The sequence below is a fragment of the Peromyscus eremicus genome, chromosome 20 (assembly GCF_949786415.1).
Source record: "Peromyscus eremicus chromosome 20, PerEre_H2_v1, whole genome shotgun sequence".
In the NCBI taxonomy this organism is placed as follows: domain Eukaryota; kingdom Metazoa; phylum Chordata; class Mammalia; order Rodentia; family Cricetidae; genus Peromyscus; species Peromyscus eremicus.
Window position 1 is genome coordinate 18,724,558 of NC_081436.1, and position 20,392 is coordinate 18,744,949.

Here is a 20,392-nt window from a genome sequence, read left to right on the forward strand (position 1 = left end):
TGAGGGCTTTCACCGGGCGGGTTAGGCTCTCCCTTCTTCGGCCCCAGCGTGGTAAGAACCAACAGAAAAGAGGCAGGCGGGTACAGCTCCAGTCCACAGGCACACAGGGAAGGCTCCAGTGGCCACAGAGGAATGATGGAGGTGGGAGCTGATGTTGTATAAGCTGGGGCTGAGGCATGGGCTCAGGCAGGCAGGCAGGGATAGAGGAGAGAGTGCTGTGCACAGTCACATCAACTGCACTCAGTTTGGCTCCTGGGTGAGAAGGTACAGACCCCAGCCTCAACAGCCACAGACCCCTGTGGCCGCCTGGGTGCTGAGCTGGGAAGCTTTCGTGAGGTGCCAGGCTATTCCCCTGCAGAGTACTCTCGCTCCAGCTGGCTGCCGACTCCAGGAATCACCCAGTTTGGGAGATGATGACTGAGGCCTCCTTAGAGGCTGCAGAGAGGGGACAGGTACCCAGGCTTGGACGCCTTCTGGAGGCTACCACCCGCTTCCACGTGTCCCCTCTAGCAGTTATGGGCTGAGGGCACGGCTAGGTTCAGGGAGCAGTCTCAAGGGGATGAACTTCATGAGGTGGAGGGAGGCTGTGATGGCCGGCCCACAGGGCAGCGGTGTGGCTGAGAGGATGGATAAGCTCCCGAGCAGACCACACTTGGAGGCCATAACCAGGGGCTGCAACCCAGTTCTGCCCAGCTTTCCCTGTGTGCGAGGATGGGGTCACCCTTCCTTCCCCAGTTTCCCTTCACCTGACATTCATCACACTGGCCTGTGGACGTCTGGTTTATGTCTCAGTCCTCAGTTGTGAGTTCCTGCAGGGTAGGGCCTGTATCTTTTCCATCTCCAGGTCGAGGGAGACTCCCTGGAGCCCTGGCTTGGACACAGCTCCTTCTTGGCTCCAGTGGTTAAGAAAGGGGCCCCGAGGGCAGGGCGGCTGCAATATGTGATATTCACGGTGTACTCACAGATGCCTGGAGCTTGCCGCTTTCCCTGGGCCTACAAGTTGGACAGTACTGTCCTCTCCTCTTTCCCTGGGAGGCCCTGAGTCACAGTCATGAACTCCACAGGCCTCCCAAAGCTGCCCTTCTCCCAGGACCTGGCTCCCCTGGGCTGCGCTGGTGGGAGGCACAGGCACCTCAGGGAATGTGCTGAGTCAGGCGGGGCAGGAGGGTGTGGGAGGCCTCTTCCTCAGGTGCCAAACATTCACAGCGCCATCCTAGGCTTGGCTACTGCCTCCCCCGGGAAGCCCCCTGGACCCTGGCTGCCCTGGGCCTCCTGCTCACACCCACTGTTTTCAGGCTCTCTCATTCTTGCCTTGGCCTGCCTTATCTGACACATGTAGGAAGATGGCAGGGAACAGGGAGTCCCGTGGAGCGAAGCAGGACTCCGGGCCACAGCCCCCCAATCTCTGAAGTGGGCTGACAGCCATTTGCCCAGGGCCCAGCACTTGGAGGAGGAACCTGGAGCCGTGAGTGACTTGAGTGGGCTACCAGCCATCTGCTCTGTACCTGAGCTGCCATGGATCAGTGCGACCCTAACAGGACTGAGTATTTGCGGCTCCTTCCCAGGGCTTGCCGGGGCGCCCGCCCAGTCAGCAGAAGCAAACCAAGCAGGACATAACCTAGTGGAGAACACACCTGGTGCGTGGCCCATGGGAGACGCTCAACAAACGTGTACAAAGCCCACAGCCAGCCAGCACACAGCCAGGCCACAGTAAACGCTTTTTTCTTTGTCTTCCTTCCTTCCTTTTTCCTGTCTCTCTTCTTTATTCTTATGTTTCTTTGTTTTGTTTTGTTTTGGTTTCTGAGACAGGGTTTCTCTAGGTAGTCCTGGCTGTCCTGGAATTCATTATGTAGACCAGTGAATTCATTCACTATGGCCTTGAACTCAGAGATCTGCCTGCCTCTGCCTCAAGGTGTGCGCCGCCACCGGCCAGCCATAGTAGGTACTTATGGGATACTCAAATCCTGAAGCCTGCATAGGTACTAGTATACAGAAAGTAGGTGCCTATAAAATGCTCACATCCTGAAACCAGTCTAGGACCCAGTACATAGTAGGTGCTCATTAAATGCTGCTCAACAACTGTGCTTACCAAGTCAGCACAGGGCCCGGCACACAGCAGGAATTTGCAAAGGAGAATCTGTGTATACCAAGTCTTCTTCTGGACACTAGCCATACTATAGTGCCAAGCTCCTCCTGGGACCCCCAAGACTATCAGATGCCAGGGGCCTTGAGTGCTGGGACCAGGAGGTCAAAGCCCTCTGCCCTATGATGCAGGCTGAGCCAAGCAGGGAGGCTAGCTGGGACTGTGGAGCCTGAGAAAGGACTAGGGGTGCCCTGACATCGCACCAAGGCTTGAATTCTGCCTCAGCCCTTTCCCTGTCGTGTGGCTATGGACAAACTGCCTACTGTCTCTGTTGTCCCTGTGTGGGGACAATGACCTTTGTCATCATCTACTTCTCTGGTCTTTGGATATTCACAGACTCAACATGGTAACTGTCAGACAATGGGATGGGGTTCCTGTTATGGTCTGGATATAAGGTAGCCCCTGAAATAGCTCATGTGTTGATGGTGTGGTCCGTAGCCAGGGGCGCTGTGGCGGTAACTGGATCATGAGGGCGCTGGCTTCATCACAGGATGGATCCACTGACTAGTTCAGAGTTAAATGTGCCCCTTAGGAGGTGGGGCTTGGTGGGAGGAAGTGGGTGGCCTGTGTGATGGTTAGTACTGGCTGTCAGCTCAACAGGCTTCAGAACAGGGGATCTATCTGCCCTGGGTATGTCTATGAGGGAGTCTCCAGGCTGGGTTAACTGAGGTGAGAAGACCTGCCCTCAATGTAGTCAGCCCAATTCAGACGCTGGGGTCCTGGACCGAGTCAAAAGGAGAATGCGAGCTGAGCATCGGCATTCACCTCTCTGCTTCCTGGCTGTGGGTGCCATGTGACCTAGCTCCTCATGCTTCTGCCAGCAGGCTTTCCCCATCATGACGGGCTGCAGGCTCCGATGGTGAGCAAAATATCCCCTTCCTCAAGCTGGTTTTGCCATGGCAACGAGAAACCTAACTGAAGCACTGCAGGGGAGGCCAGGGAAGGTACGCTTGGCCTCTGGTCTCTTCCTGTCTCTCGGCTTCCTGGCCACAGAGGCTGGTCCTGGCGAAGAGCTGTGCTAAGCCACATGCTCTGATGTGACGCTGGCCTCATCTCGGGCTCAACATGATGAGGTCACCACCCACAGGGACGGTGCCTCTCCGCTTCATCTCACTACCCACGGGGACTGTCCCTGGACCTCTGACACTGTGAGCCAAAATAAACCCTGTCCCTCTGTGATGGTTGGCTCTGCCGACTTGGCACAGCCCCCAACCACACAGCAGGAGACTCAGTGAGAAATGATCTAGATCAGGTTGGCTTATGGGTCTCTCTGCGGGGCACTGCCTTGATCGCCAATTGATCCGGGAAGACTCAGCCCTCTGGTGGGTGGCACCGATTCCTAGGCAGGGGGTCCTAGGCTGTGTAAGAGAGAGCTGAGCACAGCAGACAGCGGCGTGCACATGTTCATCTCACTCTGCTCTTGATTGTGACTGTGACTGTGTGGTGCCCCTGCCATGAGGGCCTACACCCCGGAATTGTAAGCTAAATAAACCTTTTCACCCCCAAGTTGCTTTTTGCAGGGTTTTATCACAGCGACTGAGATGAAACCAGGGTACCCTTTTAAAGCGTTGGCATCATCACGGTGGTGCAAAGCAGAGGGGCACCGTCCCTGTGGGTAGTGAGGTGAAGCAGAGGGCCTCTCCCTGGGGTTGCACAGCCTTTCTGGGCTCCCAAGTATGGGGGACAGACTCTCCCCAAGGTCCCCTCTTATTCTCGTTGCTCAGGGCTGAGTCTTTCCTTTTCAGCCATCTTAACCAGAGAGCCCCCCTCCCTCCCAGCACCTGCCATGCCTCTGTCCCAGAACATCAACCAGAACCAAGACACAGCCAGGCTGGCTACATTCAGCCCGAGACTCACCCTCGTAGAAGCGGATCTTGTCACGAAGGATCACCATGCCCTTTGTGAGCAGCTGGTTCTGAAAGCGAACAGAGGTGCCATCACCGGCCTGCGGCTATCCCAGGCGGTCTGGCCCCCAGGACCCCCAGGAGTCCACCAACAAGCAGCCAACACGAGACCCACCCTTCTGCCACACAATCAAAACCCCGTGCACCCTGAGAGGCAAGCCTTGAGCCTGCTTGGGCTGTCACAGGTCACATGATAGAGTGACATCCTTTGAGAGACAGACCAAGCCTTCCTCCGTGGCAAGGCCCACACACCTGCAGGTACTCAGTGAAGAAGGACCCCAGCTCCGTCTTCAGCAGCTGCCTGTTGGGGAAGAGAGATGAGAATGAGTTGAGGTCACAGGTGCTGGTGAGGGCTGGAGTCCTCCGGGCAGCCAGGGACCCACCTGCTCGACACAGCAACACAAGCGGCCCAAGAGAACATTTCCCTCTGTGACCCACAGAGCGGCTAGCTCATCATGTATTTCCTCTAACCATGCCACAGAAGAGAAGCCTGAGGGTCCCAGTGGGACCATGACATCTTCTACTTCCTCAGACACCTGCAGGCCTGACCCCGCAACACTGGGCTCTTCCATCTTCTACCTGCCTGACTCCCACAGCTGGCAGCGCCCTGCTTTCCCAAGCGGCTTCCCCTCTATTCCGAGTCTCCACAGAGCCAGTGGCAGGCAGGCACTGACTGGGGCTCCGGTATAGAGCTGAGGCAGGAGCAGCTGAGAGAGGTCAGCTACTGTCCCCAGGCCACACAACCCACGTCAGATCAACACAGGACTCTCTGCTGTGAACAGTGCTGAGAAAATATGGCTACAGTGAAGGTTTGAACGAGAATGTCCCCCATGGGCTCCGGATCCTTGAGCACGAGGGTCCCCAGATGGTGACACTGTTTGAGGAGCTTGTTGAACCTTTTGGAGGTGGAGCCTTGATAGAGGAATTAAGTCACTGGGGGCAGACCCCACTTCCTGTTTATTCTCTGCTTAAAGCTTAGGTTTGGAGATGGGAGCTCTCAGCTCCCTGCTCCCGCGGCCAGGGCCACCCCTTGATGATTGCCCACCACGACAGTCTCTTATCCTTCTAGAGTGTAAGCCCAATAACTCTTCCTTCCTTGAGTTGCTTCTGGTCACAGCATTTAATCACAGCACCGGGAAGGAAACCGATGCAGCCACTGACATGCACAGTCTTCATGTGCTGAGCCAAACCCAGCAGGGGTCCTACCTTTGCTGACCGCTGATGTAACCAGTCCTGAATTACAGGCAGCCCTCGCCCATCATGGTTCCGATACACACCAACCCTAGTTACTCAGGCTTAAACACCATCCCCAACAGTGTGGTCCTCTTCCAGTGGCCACAGCAGCGAGTGACTACAGTATAAGCTCCTCCCCATCCTGACTGGTGGCTGAGTGAGGCACTTTCTTCAAAGCTGCTCTGTCTCTGGTCTTATAGATCATCTGTCCTCCAGTTCACACTCAACCCAGCACGTGGCTCCATCAACTCCTGGTCTCCCAGGAACAACCCCCACAAGACACTTTATAAAAACAGACAAGCCAGGTGCTGGAAAGGTGACTCCTGGCATGTCCAAGGCTCAGCCCTCAGAATTGCGAACAACAGAAATAAGGACCAGCCACACAGGAACTGGAAACACAGGAGGGCGAAAACACCAAACACAAACACAAAAACATAACAAAAAGAGGAAGTGACCAGCTGACGTGAAAGCAAGCCCTCCCACACGTGCACAGGAAGCTGAAAATGCCCACATCCAGAATATACTCACACAACTGGGTGCAGAGGCACACATCTGCCAGGACACTGTGGTCATCCTTGGCTATATATCGAGTTTGTAGGCCAGCCTGGGCTACAAGAGATCCTGTGTCTTAAAATGCACCCACTCCATCTAATGAGCACAACAGCACGGGTGGGCCCACCTTGGACATGCTCAGAACACAGTCTCCTGTTGGTCCAAACTGACACAAAGCGCCGACTCGGGGAATTTACTGAATCTTGTACGGAGCATGAAAAACAATGGTTGTGCTGCAAGTGAGATGCTCTGGACAAGCCAGGCTGTAGAGCCACTCCGGAATGTTCCTCCATTCATTTTAGACAGGGTCTTGCTATGTAGCTCAGGCTGGCCTCCAACTCACTATGAGGCCTAGGCTGGTCTTAAACTCACAGCAATCAAGTCTTCAGGAGGAGAAAACTGAAATTCGGAAGGCATGAAATGTGGTCAGAGTCAGACCCAGGGGCCCCAAATTGGCTCCCTAGTCTTGTGGATTAAAAAGGCAACCTGGCCAGGCATGGTGGTGCCAGCTGTAATGCTAGCACTTGGGGTAGGCAGAGGCAGGAGGATTGCTACAAAAAGCTTTCCTCAACGGTAAACCCTCTGTGCTCTGAAGAAAGCCAAGGAAAAAGGGGAAGGGAGATGGGATGCGGAGAAAAGATTGAAGGTAGCGCCCAGCAAGGGTTTAGACTTCACCATGTGCTATGGAGGTAGCATCATGAATGTGCTGGGCTGCATTCATAGCTATCCAGAGATGCATGTGGCCTGAGGGCTGCAGGCTTGATATACCTGTTAGACCGAGAAACTCACAGCAAAGACAGCTCAGTGACATGTGGCCAAGGATGCAAAGCAATGCTTCTCCAAAAAAGCTGCACAAGCAGCCAGCGAGCCTCAAGAAGATGCCCGACACCATTAGTCACCAAGAAATGCCAACCACAGCCACAAGGAGCCACTGTGGCACCCCTAGTGCTGTGAGAATCTCAACCAGAAAGAAATGCAGTGAGAAGCTGGGACCCACCTCACTGCTCACACTCTGGGAAGCAGGGAGGTCCCCCAAACTGAAACCCTGGCACCCAGCAGATCCAGACACACGCTAAGAAAAACAGTATCACACATCCTTGTAAAATCTTGAACAAAGAACCTGGGTACACATCTACAATCCTGGCACTCAGGAGGCTGAGGCAGGAGGATCTCAAGTTCAATGCTAGCCTAGGTTGCAGAGATCATCAGATCCACTCTTTTTTTCCCCCCAAGACAGGGTTTCTCTGTGTAGCTTTGGCTGGAATTAAAGGTTTGCCCCACCACTACCCCGCCAGACCCATTCTTTAAAACCAAAACCAAGCCAGGCAGTGATGGTACATATCTTTAATTGCAGCACTCAGGAAGCAGAGGCAGGTAGATCTCTGTGAGTTCGAGGCCAGCCTGCTCTACCGAGAGTTTTCCAGGACAGCCAGGGCTACGCAGCGAAACCCTGTCTTGAAGAACAAAAAACAAACCATAGCCAGGTGGCCCATACCTTTAATCCCAGAACCCAGAAGGCAGAGACAGGAGGATCTCTCTGAGTTCAAAGCCAGCCAAGGCTAAATGGAGAGTTCCAGACTGATACATCATGAGACCCCTGTCTCAAAAGAACAAACAGACAACGACAACGACAACAAAACCCAGAACTAAACGAAAACCTCCAAGCCTTCTGCAGAAGGATGTTCACAGCAGTAGCACTCAGCACTCCGCCACAGCCACGGGCCACACAGGTCACCAGAAGAAGCAAACTCAACGATACCACAAATCCAGACTCAGCCACAGCCAGGGGCCACACAGGTAACCAGAGGAAGCAAACTCAATGTTACCACAACTCCGACACAGAAGCACCAAGGGAATGGCCGCATGCTGTCATGAAATGCCATTCATATGGAATGTCCAGAAGAGGGAGTCAAGGGGGACATGCCTGCCAGGCTGGGGTGAATAATGAATGGGCTGTTAAAGGGGAGGGACTCTTCTGGAGTGATGCAGAATGAACTGGGAGTTTGGGGATAGTCCTACAACCACAGACGCACACCCAACACTGACCAGGGCATCTTCAGGGCAACTTTATGGTGTAGGAACTGCACGTGGATAAAAGTTGACACAACCAGGTGCACAAGCGGCGGGTCCGTCGAGGACAGTGCTGTGCAGGTGCACAAGCGGCAGGTCCGTCGAGGACAGTGCTGTGCAGGTGCACAAGCGGCGGGTCCGCCGAGGACAGTGCTGTGCAGGTGCACAAGCGGCGGGTCCGCCGAGGACAGTGCTGTGCAGGTGCACAAGCGGCAGGTCCGTCGAGGACAGTGCTGTGCAGGTGCACAAGCGGCGGGTCCGTCGAGGACAGTGCTGTGCAGGTGCACAAGCGGCAGGTCCATCGAGGACAGTGCTGTGCAGGTGCACAAGCGGCTGGAAATTCCCGCCACTGAGCATCTCTGTGCCTGGTCCATAATACACAGCACCATGTCACAGTGTCCTAGTGCTCAGGACGGTGACCTGCTGGTGTCTGGGGAGCACCGAGCAGGCTACACTCTGCACCACAGGCATGCAGCTGGATCGATCTACTCTCTGGGTTTATGAAGCCATACTTCGTTTATCTCACATGGTGGATATGACCAAACGACTTGAGGCTCTATGTACATGGGCATGCATAAGTATGTGTACACACATACATATATAAAGGGAGAGAAGAGTGATACAGATGGCAGGGACTTCAATTGTGACTGTCCCTATCTAGATACAGCTGACAGACCCGTCCATGTCACCGACTAGCCCTTACTATGGTGGTGGGTAACTTTTGTATGAAGACATCAGTGGCTCCTCCATCCATAGACTCTCTCGCTGGATCAAAGCCAATGACCAGCTACGCATCTGAAGCACAATCAGTTGCAGTTAATTTTTATTTGAGGCAGGGTCTCAAATATGTTGGGATGGCTTTGAACTCGATATATAGCTGAGAGTGCTCTTGAACTCCTGACCTTCTGTGTCTACCTCTCCAGCGCTAGGATTACAGGCGTGAACCACTGATGTACTGGGGTGGGAACTCAGGTGTCGTGTGGCTCAGCAAACACTCCACCTCTGAGCCACATTCCCAGCCTTAGACCTAGTTAATTTAATGTGGAGGAGAGCCAGAGTGGGAAGGGACACTTCTGAATGGCCATGGACCCTGGAGTTGGGACCTGAGTTCTAGCTCAGTCACCAAGCCACTCAACTGCCAGCTGGTGACCGTCCGTAAAATACAGGCAGTAAAGCATGGCCCGGAGGGCTGTGGTGAGTGGAGGGGTTCAAGGTACCGCAAGTGCTCAGCACACGCTAGCACAGCAATGTGCTTCACTGAGGGAGCCCATTGCCATTATGGAAGGATTCCTGGCGTTTTGCTTTGCGCTGGTATAAAAACAGCCACCCCAAGTTTATCTGACGGCCCTGAACCCAGCACCTCCCATCACCCTGACTTTTACCAACTTTCTAGTCAAGAGCTGGGACACAGGGTGGTTCCTCTAAACCTTTACCCCTCCAAGCCATCCTAGGGAGCAGGGTAACCCCTAAGGGCTGGAGGCATCTTAGAGAGGAAGCGGCAGCCCCACTCAAAAGTGCCAAGAGAGATGCCCAGCGCTGGATTCCATCTACTCAGTGGATTTAAAGATGTCCCCTTTGCCCTCTGCCCCCAGTAGATTTTTTTTTCCTGTGTGTGATGCTGGTGACATAATCTGGGCCTCATACATGCCAAGCAAGAGCTCTTCACTGGTCCACCCCAGACTGGCTAGCCGGCAGATTTATTTAGATTTGTTGTAAGAAACTCATTAGGAAAATGGGTCCCCTGGGCTGGCCAGATGCGCTTCGAATAGCGGGGTGCCACAAGTAAACAACAAGCTTATAAGGGCCTGGGGAAGCACCCTGCTCTGTTCTGTTTGACTCTGGCCAGCCCCCTTTGTGCCTGGGACCTCAGTTTACCCACATAAGGGCCCTTTCAGGTGGGTGTGGGGTCGCCAACCCCTGGCCCATTGACACCCTGCCTTCGCTACCAAGGGAAAGGTTCACTGCTGACTTTTCCAGATACACTCTGAATCCAGGGACAGGATGCTCCGGGTCAGGGCTGGAGGTTAATAGTGCAGAGTGGGAACACCTCACTGCACCAGCTGTGTGACCGTGGGGAGGCGGCAGGACCACGCTGAACCTCTAGCCTCTTCCACTACAAACGCTGACTGCAAGCTCTCTCAAAGCGGCCGTGGCCTGGTTTAGGGTAGTCGTCTGAGTGCGTTTCTGCGTCCACAGCTGCCTCACAACTTGGTTCCCAGCTAGTCACAGGAAATGAGGGGTGTTCGTGGCTGGACTGCTTCCTGAATGGCAGTGGGTCATTAAGCAGGTGGGCCCTTCCTCTCTGACAGAATAAATATCCTTCTGTAATGCACCGGGGCGGCAGGGGATGTGGACATTATCTCAAGCCGCTCAGTTCCACCCTGCTGGCCCGAGAAGGGCGTCCCCAGGAGGGTGGGGTGTGGACCTTCCCTCCTCCACCCTCCACCCCCAGCCACACAGATGGGTTTCCCAGACAGGACTGGCTTGTACTCACCGGACACCCTCGTTGAGGATGAAGAGCTCCTGGTCAGGCAGCCCCTTACGCTGGAAGACAGCGATCACGCCGTTATGGATGCTGTGGGCGGACAGGAGAGTGGTCACCCAGAGGCACTGGGCCCCTGGCTTCCCTCTGGGCCTGCCTCCTCCCACCTATCCAGTCCCATCCAGTCCCACTCAGCCCCTCCTGAAACCATGGGTGTGCCCATGCCCTACTATAAGTCCAGGTCTGGACTCCTGATACAAAGTCTGGCTCACCGGAACCGGCCAGGCATCCTGCGTCCAACCTGGGCAGACCTTCCCTTCCTTCCTGCACGCTTTTAATCCTCCCAGCCGGGCCAGATACTCGGGGCCCTCTGCATCTCTTCCCTTTCTGCTTTCCTTGTGTCTGCCTAACTTTGCCTCCACACCCCAATACTTCTAGCCCCATGATGGAGCTCCATAGCCACTGGGGTCCCAGCCCCCACAGCCCTTTCCAATGTCAACAGTGACACTGACCCTGTCCAGGCCCTGCTGATTAAAACTCTCTGAAGCAGGAAGCTGCAAACACTTTTCTCTAAAGGGCCAGAGGGTTGGCTGTTAAAGGTCTGAGGCCTACCCAGCCTCCTGCAGCTACTCAGCTATCTACTGAAGTTAGGAATGTGGGACTGTATACCAATAAAACTTTATTGTTCGTACATCAGGTGATGGATTGGGTTTGGCCCATGGGCTTGCTTCAGCAGCCCCTGAGCTGAACCTGCCTAGGCATTAACCTAGGCTGTCATGGCTGAGCCAACAGCCCCGGAGCCCCCCACATAGCAGCTGACCATCATCTCCTAGGCCAGTCCAGGTTGAGTCTCTGCCCAGCTCCCCACCCAGCCCTTGGGCCCTGCACTCACTCCAGCCTGATGGATGGGCTGAGTGAGGAGCAGACCTGGGTTTGCATCCTGTTCTGGCTTCCGGACCTTGGTGTTCCTTTCCATATAAATGAACTGAGTGAACACAGCGTCTACATCCCGGGGGACTACAAGGCCTCTTTAGAGATGGGTACTCAGGACACCTGGCCACACCCAACCCAGGGGCCACTCACTGTATGTGGTCTCTTTGGTGCTCTAAGCACCAACATGTGGTGGGGACAGTCAGACCACAATTAGAGAAGAAAACACTGAGGCTTAATGAGGCCAAGGGACACAGCTACTCAGCAGGACCAGAACTGAGATGAAGTCATGGCTCAGAGTCTTCCTGTCCCTCACGTTTCGGGTACACAGGTTAGACCCTGATCCTTTTGACTCTCCCCAGCTCTGAGGCTCTGTGGGCTTTCCAAAGCCCCCCCCCCAAAAAAAACCAAACAGAAACAAACAAACGAACAAATCCTGTCAGCGTGGAGAAAGGGAGGATAGAGAAGGCCAGAGGACTCCACATGATCTGTCATCCTGAAACACAGAAGTGAAACCCCGCCTATCTCAACAACAGCCTCCTGGCCAGAGTGGCAAGCCCAGTCGGGACATCTGCAGATGGTCCCCAGGAAACCGCAGGCACGGAGGGACTTCCGGGAGAGGGCAGGGGAAGACATCCTCAGGTGTAGAGCCCCACCCCTCTCTGGCCTCCACTGGAGAACCAGGCTCCCAGTGCAGGCCGGCCAGGTCCCAGCCTCGGAGCCTGGATCACTGCACTGGGCGGGCACAGGGAGAGGCCGAAAGCAGCTCAGCCTAAGGCAGACTGCCACCAGAGGAGGGAAGGCCAGTCCTGAGGCTCCTGGACACTCACTTGTAGCTGCTCCGGTTCCATTGAGAATGACTCTACAATGTCACCAGGAAGCTGAGATTCCGGCAGAGAAGTGGGGGGTGGGGTGGGGTGGGGTGGGGGCGCGCAGGGCACCATTTTCCCCAGATCCCGGCCTGCGCTGGACTCCCCCAGAGGCATCTGAGGACATGGAGATAGAAGCTTGTTCTTTCTTTGCCAGGGGCTCTCCTGAATGTACCTGGAAGCTGGGCTGACAGGTGGCCATGGGGCCACCTCAGACCTAGTTCTTAGTGCCTAGGCCCAAGTAGGGAAGAAGAGCCAGGGGTGAATATCTGGACTGCTAAAGACACTTAGCAGCCTACAGCAAGCCAGATCTGCTCTGACACCTGGGAGGTAGGGCACCCATCACTCACCAGACTGGGCTAAATCCCAGCATAGCCTGTGCCTCCTAGGGAGGCTCCAGGCTATATGTTCCACCTTGTGGGCCTTCTAAGCACCTGTGTCCTTTGCTCCAGGTCCTTCCTTGTCTTCAAGGACAGCACGGCAGGACTCTGGGTCTCAGCTCCCCGATTACACCTCTTTCTCTGACTTGTCCTACCCATCACAGATTCTGTGACCACTCCAAGCCACCCGGACAGGCTGGGGGCCATCTCTTCGGCTCAGCAACCGTAATTTAACCACATTTGCTGAGTCTGCTAGCCACGTGAAAGCCCACATCCACAGGCTGAAAACTGGGGCAGGGACACTTTTGGGGGCCACCGCTCTGCTGACCACACCTAGACTGGGGCCCAGGGCAGAGCAAGGCGAATGAGGGCCCAGAACCCTAGGACCCTAGCCTGGATGCTTTTGGCTCAGTCCTCTGGCCCTTAAAGACCCCATTGGCTGGAGGCTCCAATAGACTTCAGAGTTGAACCTGGGTGGGATCTGGCCTTCATTTCCTCTCACATTTTGGGCCTATGTGGTCCCTGCAGCTCTCTGAATCCCAATTTTCTCATCTCTTCATCAAGTGTATTCAACTCCTCCCTACAGTTCCTGCTCCTTATTCTCACCTCAGCCGGGACCACCTGCCCTGGAAAGACAGCTCTAAGCTAAGCCTTGCTTCACCCTGCCCTGGGTAGAACAGGAACTCAGAGGCATCCCCGACACTGGGCTCCCTGGCGGGCCTCGTTCAGACCCCAGACACTGCCGTCAGGGTGTACCTTGGTCACCTCCTTCCTCTGATGTCCTCCTTCTCTTTACTGACAAGGAGGACAGCCCACTTGGGAGGAGGAGGAAGGCTGGGCAGGGGTGCACACCTTGCTTTGCAGGGGTCCCACACTTTGGGGTGTACTTTCTCCTGCTCCTGCCTGCCCAGGACTTCCACCTGCTGGGGGACAGAGGTGAGGCATTGGTCGAGGGACCGGCTCAGAAGGCTAGGATTCCCCCATGTGTTCCCCTAGCACTTCGGATCTATTGTGGATTCTTGACATCTTCTAGGAGTTTGTCGGGAGCCTCTGGGCTTGGCAGGCTAGGGACAACAGCCAGGGCACATCCCTGGCAGGGGGAGCTGTGAAGGAAGTCAGGTGGGAAGGCCTGTTGTGCCCTTGAGCTCTGGGAAATCAGCAGCAGGTGCCCGGGAACAGCTCTGGACTCCAGGTGCTGGTAGGGGACAAGGCAGCATGCCACGCCTCTTTCAAAGAACTTCCCAGGCTCCTGCACACCCAGCAGACATGGAGAGCAGGGGCAGGCCTGGTCGCCAGCAGTCCAGTGTCTCCTGCTCTACTTCCTCCAAGTGCTAAGTGCCACCAGCAATTACCTCCCCCTCTGACAGTCCCCTTGTCTACTTTCTGACTCAGTCTAGGGTCTCCGGCTCTGAGCAGGCTGTTTGCTGCTAAACCAAGATCTCAGCCTGGTCCAGCCAACACCAAAAAGATGAATGAAGGAATGAATGAATGAATGAATGAATGAATGAACAAACACATGACTGAGTGCGTGGACTATCTTAGGACACAGCAACAGTTATGCAGGGAATTTGGGGGATGTACTCACTGTCACTGTATTGGGTTGGACACTGTCCCCAGGTGTTTGGGTAAAGCTAAAGCTTCCAGTCTGACTGGGAAAGAAATTAGCTACAATGGGCCAGAAGTCGAGGGATGAAGCGGTCCTAGGCTGAGGTGGCCTCATAAACAAAAGACACTTGGGTCAGGTGTGGTGGCACATGCCTGCAGTCTCAGCACTTGGAGAGGTGGAGGCAGGAGGATCAGAAGTTCAAGGTCATCTTTGGCTCCATAGTGAATTCCAGGTCAACCTGGGATATGTTGGGACCTTGTCTCAAAAAACAAAACAAAACAAAAACAAAACAAAACAAAACAAAACAAAACTAGGGAGCTGGAGAGGTGACTCCACAGTCAAGAGCACTGAACGCCTCTTGCAGAGGACCCAGGTTCAGTTCCCAGCACCCACGTGGGGACTAACAACCACCTATAACTCCACTTCCAGGGGATCCAACACCTTTTTCTGGCCTCTGCAAGCACCAGGCACACACACACACACACACACACACACACACACACACACACACACTGGGGGGAGGGGGGTAAAATACTCATTCGTACACACTAAATAAAAGTATCAAGAAACAACAGCAAACAAAACAAAACAAACAACAACAAAAAACCCCCTAGAAAACCACCACTCCCCTACAAAACTCAGAGACCTGGCTAGAGAAGGCTCTGTAAAGACAGAGATGGAACTAAACTGAAGCTGCCATGAGCCCATGACAGCAGAGCCAGCAGAGGCAAAGCCAGGACCCTCTCTAGAGTCCCCAGAGGTGGACGGCCAGGCCACACCCCCACTTCTTATTGTGCCAGAACACACTCCTGTTGTTCAGGGTGGTCCAGTGTGGTATGACTCTACAGCCCCAGGACACTAATGAGGTCACGGAGGTAAAGGGGGGCACCTTGAGCTCAGAATGAGGGCCATAGCTTGGAGGCCTAGCCAGGATCTACAGGCTGATCCTGCTGTGGGTGATCGGGCTCAGGGCTGATATCCTGGAGCCTTTGCAGGCAGTATACTGGGAGAGGAGCAGGAAGATAGGCAGGGGCTGGGAGGGGACTCTGGGCCCATGGTCCCAAGCCCCTTCACTTCTTTTGGGAGGGAATCAGGAATCAAGCAATGGTCACAGTATGGGTCCTAGGTGCTCTGGGTAACCCTGTATCTCTCATCTGGGGTGGAGGGTAGAACCTCCCTCGTTGGCTAAGATCGCGACAAGGTGAACTGAGGTCCCTGAACAGGCTGACACAGGATAGGAGCACAGAACACAGCAGAGCCCCAAAGGCTGGAGACAGGAGCTGTTCAGGTACTGTGGGAGCTGCCATCAAACCTCTGCGGTCTGACAGGCCACCAAAGGAAAAACCCGTGGAAGACTTGGGGGACCTCTCCTTGCAAAGCCCCCCAGAGCTCTGGCAAAAAGCAGACCCCCTCACCACCACACAAGGTGAGGAGCCATTCTAAGTCCTCTGAGCCAGAGGACCCCAGATGGGAGTGAAAGGGGTCCCCACAAAGTTGCGTTTAGTAACTCCCCAGATATCACTAGAGGTGTTCTCTCCATGTGCCTTGACTTGAGTTCTGGATCACAGGGTACCTACCTACTGTGTGCCAGAAGCCATGCTCAGGGCCTTATTACACATTTCATATTTAATCCAACAACAGTCACTCACCCATATTATTGATAAAGAAACTGAGGACCAGAGGTGGTAAGCAAACTGCTTAAGGTCACACAGCAGAGAAGTGGAGTTGATATCTGAGCCAAAAGTCAGCATGGCTCCACTAAACCCTGGCCAGAGACAAGGAAGGGGATGAAGACAGTAGTGAGCCGTTCTGGGGCAAAAGGAGTCTTCCTTCCCTCACTGTTCTGCTCCCAGCCCAGTCAGGAGAACTGTGCAGGCCTAGGATAGAGGGAAACTGAGGCAGGGAGGTAGTCTTGGCTCCTAAGCAATCTGCAGCTTAGTGGAGGGTGGAAGACAGGGTCCCAGCTGGCAGCCCCATCTTCCCCGGGTTGCTCACGGACTAGATGAACAGAAGATGTGTGTCCAAGTGACAGCCGGGTCCCTGGTGGCAGACCACAGCGGGTGAAGCACCTGGCAGGATTTCACTGCCAGGTGGAGGGGTGGAGTGGAGAGCCAGCATCCACAGACCTCTCTCAACAGCCTGCCTCACACTCCCTCGATCCGTATTTTGCTTTGGGTGGAAATACTTATTTTTGAAGGAGGACAAGAGGAGACCCATTGGGGAACTCAGCTATAAGAACTGTGACTCTGGCTCTGGGAGCACAGCTGGGGGAGGGGCTTCCCACGCCCGGCTGGTCCGGGATGGGCCTCCGGAAGGGTCCAGTAAGGAATGTCTGGCAGCTGCCGCACCCCCACGGACAGCTGGGAGGCCCGGGGTCCAACTCGGGGGAAGCCACCGCCCACCCCGCGCCGACAGCCCGACACGCATACAGGAAGTGCAGCGGCGCCCCGCTGGGGCCCCCACGAAGCTCAAGTGCGCCCCTGCGAAGTGGGGGGCGCAGGGGCCTCCTGCCCCGGGCCGCCCGCCCCCGGGGCGCGATCGCGGGCTCGAGCCGCCGACACGTTGCACTCACTTCCCTCCCCGCGCGCGGCCCGGCGGCGGGGCGAGCTGCGCGCAAAGTGGCGCGGTGCCGTCTCCGGCCACGCCGCTCCGGGCTGCGCGCCTTACCTGTTCCAGGTGGCGTTGGCGCAGGCCCGGCGCTGCTGCGTGCCCCGCTCGTCCGCGCCCGCCGCGCCCGGCTCCCTCTTGCCCAGGTCACTGAGGCTGGGCGAACTCATGAACTTCAACCTGCGGAGAGTCCTCATGCTCACCCCGGCCCACGCGCGCCCCGCGTCTCCTACGACTATACTCGGCTGCTAGCCGCAAGCCTGGCGACCCCGTGGGGTCCCGCCCCGGCCCCGCGCCTCCGCCCGGGGCCGCGCGCCCAGCGCCGGGCCCTGCGAACCATTGCTCGCGGCGGCGCAGCGTGGAGCGCTCGGAGCGCAAAAGCAGGCCGGGGGCGGGGCCTCCCTCTGGGCGGGGCCACGATGGGCGTGGTCTCGCGTTGGGAGGGCGGGGCTGGCGTCTTGGATCCCTCAGCGGCCAAAGGGCCAGTTCAGGGGGCGCTCTCTGCCGCCTCCTTCCTTCCCTTAGGAAGCCACCACCCAAGAGCCACACAGCAGTCCAACCCCAACTGCCCACCCGGCACCCAGCACTATGGTCACATACACACACCATGCACAGGGACCCCTGGTCTCCCATCAACGTCTCCTGAAGTCACTCCCTCGCCAGTCATCCATCCCAGGAGAAAAGGCTGTGCCCACAGAGATCCATCCAGACCCCTTCACGTGGGCACAAGCTCCTCCCACTGCGGATCAAAGCTTTCAGCCGGGTGCCTCAACCATCAGCCCCACCCCACCTGAGTCCAGCATGAACCAGGCTGTCCTAGACCTCTTTCTTAGGGGAGGGGCCAGGGACTAGGGTCCTCTCAGGCAGGGATCCTGGATAATTGACTGGAGAGAGGGGTCGCTGCACTGGGAGTCGAAGGAATGAAGGACAGTGATACCCCCTGAGTCCTAGGTTCCCCTGTATGGTAGAAGTCAGGGAGTATCCTAAATCCTTGTGCCTGGGCAAGATGATCCTGGGACAGAATGCCACACAGCCTTGGGTCACTGAGAGCAATTTGGATTCTACCTGTTGGGGATGTCGTGGCATCCAGGGTAAAATAACCTCTCCAGGGTTTTACCACTCAAACATGGCAAGCCGGACCTAACCCAGGCCTCCTGAACACACAGTGCCCAACCCCTGACGCAGAGCCTTCTTCAGCCGACCTTCTGAGAGTCCCACTAGTTTCGCCTGCCATCTCCAAACACAGGGGACAGGCGTGGCCCCTGGTGACTCGCAGGAGAGCAGAGTCACGGTTCAACTACACTCAGCCAGCATTTCCTAAGCACCCACTGTATACCGGACACCCCCACATGCCTGTCTGAGGAGGCAGTGATAAACAGACAACCCCTTGTTCACAAGAACTCTCCCGGAGCCTAAGGCCACTCAAGCTACTGAGAAATGACGGCAGCGGCCGGGGAAGGGCTGGGCTCCCCAGCCTCCTTCCCAGTCAATGGCTCCAGGCTGTCTGTCCCTGCCAGTGTGGACTTGGGGGTCAGCGGCAGATGAGCTCACCAGCCTCTGAACAAGGGTGGAGGTGACAACGGGCAGGCACCAGCTTCCTGATCCATGTCGAGGAACTCAGGTCTGGGAAGAGGAGGCATTCAGGTGGGGGTTGTTGAGGGGGCTTCCATTCCTTCTCATCAAAGCAGGGATGAGACTGCTCGCCCAGAGAGGTGTGAAGTGCTCAACCAACTACAGAGGGAGCGCTGGGCATCCTGGGCAGGAGCTCTGCTCAAGGGAGCAGGAAGAAGCCAGCTTGTGCACTTCCCAGCCATACTGACATGCACAGGACACTGTCACAACTGGACAGGGGTTCCTATCTTAATGTACAAATAAATAAATAAATAAATAAATAAATAAATAAATAAATAACTTGGATGAAAATCCCAAGTGAATCACTGACCCACCAGCCTATGCGGGTGTGCACAGTGGTCACCATGGTTAGGGTGGGTGGGTGGGGCAGTCACTGTCCCATAGCACTAGCCTTGAGAGATCTGGACTAGCTGGAGCCTTGGGTGAGTCACTTCTCTAGGGCCTCAGTTTCCTGTGTGGAACGTGAAGGCCACAGAATCTTGGCTTCTCCCTGTCCCTCCAGGACATCCAGGCCAGGTGCTGGGGTTTTTCATCCTGTATCAGGAGTGCCCAATCCGCTGCCCGTGAACTCTGTGTGTCGGGGTAGCAATGAATGCCAGCCACCATAAAACCACAACTCTAACCCTAAGGCTGGTTCTCAGCACCTGCATCTGGCAGTTCACAACTACCTGTAACTTCAGCTCTAGGAATCAGACACCTCTTCTGGCCTCTTTGGGCACTGCATGCAAGCACACAAGCCTACACTCAGATACACACACAGACACACAACTAAAATTTTAAATAAAAACAAAAACAAGCTGGGTGGTGGTGGCGCACACCTTTAATCCCAGCACTCGGGAGGCAGAGCCAGGCGGATTTCTGTGAGTTTGAGGCCAGCCTGGACTACCAAGTGAGTTCCAGGAAAGGCACAAAGCTACACAGAGACACCCTGTCTCGAAAAACAAAAACAAAAAACAAACAAAGCCGGGCGTTGGTGGCGCACGCCTTTAATCCCAGCACTCGGGAGGCAGAGCCAGGCGAATCTCTGTGAGTTCGAGGCCAGCCTGGGCTACCAAGTGAGTTCCAGGAAAAGGCGCAAAGCTACACAGAGAAACCCTGTCTCGAAAAACCAAAAAAAAAAAAAAAAACAAAACAAAAAAAAAACAAAAAAAAACCAAACAAACAAAAAACAAAAAACAAAATCAAAGTTTAGATACATGTACTAGACCCTCTTCTTGCTCCTACCTGCCCTTCCCTTCCCCAGCCTCAGTCCTTAGCATCTCTAGCCTGGACTACAGACCCCTCCTGATCATTCTCTCCAAGTCACGCCTGTGCCCTCACAAAGAGTAGCTGGAGCTGGCCATGGCACACACTGCCCTCCTGAGTTTCCACTGTGCCGAAGAGCAAGCGTGAGGCCACCAATCCTTGAGACGCCTACAAGACCTCCATGCCTCCCTGCTCTCCAGAACATCAAAGCTGAAGGTCAACTCCCCCTTCCGATTGCCTCTGCCCTTGTTTAGACTTAGGATGGCTTTCTTGACATTTTCTATCAGGGCCGGGGGCTGTAACATGCTTATACCCACATTCCCTATGCTTAGCACACAGTAGGTGTGCGAGAGGAACGGATATATTCATCTCATATTTTAGGCCATATTGGTGAAAACCAAGATGCACAGACACGAGGCAGCCATGTCTCCACCACTGGTGTAACTGCAGCAGAATCCCAGGCTCTTCAGAGAAACCTGGCCGTGTACCCAGCACAGATAGGCAGGTCAAGGGGCAGGACTGACTTCTGGTTGCCTGCCTGGCAAGAGTGGCAGGCTGGGAACAGGGAGGCAGTCTGGGCTGCTCTGGAAGAGCAGCCAGAGGAAGAGGCTGGTAGGTGAGGGGAGACCACAGTGGGCAGGAGGAGGGAGGGAGAAGTGAGCTGCACGGGCATCCAGTGGAAGGGGCTGGAGTGCAGCCAGGGTCTAAGAAGTGAGATAAATAACATGCAGAATGGGGT

At 55.4% G+C, this 20,392-nt stretch overlaps 1 protein-coding gene across 2 annotated transcripts in view; it reads right to left on the reverse strand.

The window, feature by feature from the left end:
* Window positions 1-17,129, reverse strand: part of Prr5 (proline rich 5) — a 24,102-nt gene extending 6,973 nt beyond the window's left edge. The window contains exons 1-4 of one of the 2 annotated variants that reach the window (XM_059247063.1): window positions 16,837-17,129; window positions 10,397-10,477; window positions 4,300-4,348; window positions 4,001-4,058 (exon numbers count right to left, since the gene is read on the reverse strand). In XM_059247063.1, the coding sequence (XP_059103046.1) occupies window positions 4,001-4,058; window positions 4,300-4,348; window positions 10,397-10,477; window positions 16,837-16,973 (325 nt within the window). In that variant the 5' untranslated portion in view covers window positions 16,974-17,129. Of the gene's footprint in view, window positions 1-4,000; window positions 4,059-4,299; window positions 4,349-10,396; window positions 10,478-12,144; window positions 12,165-16,836 lie in introns of those variants that run through there. The other variant, XM_059247064.1, reaches the window with a different exon arrangement.
* Window positions 17,130-20,392: the final 3,263 nt, after the last annotated feature.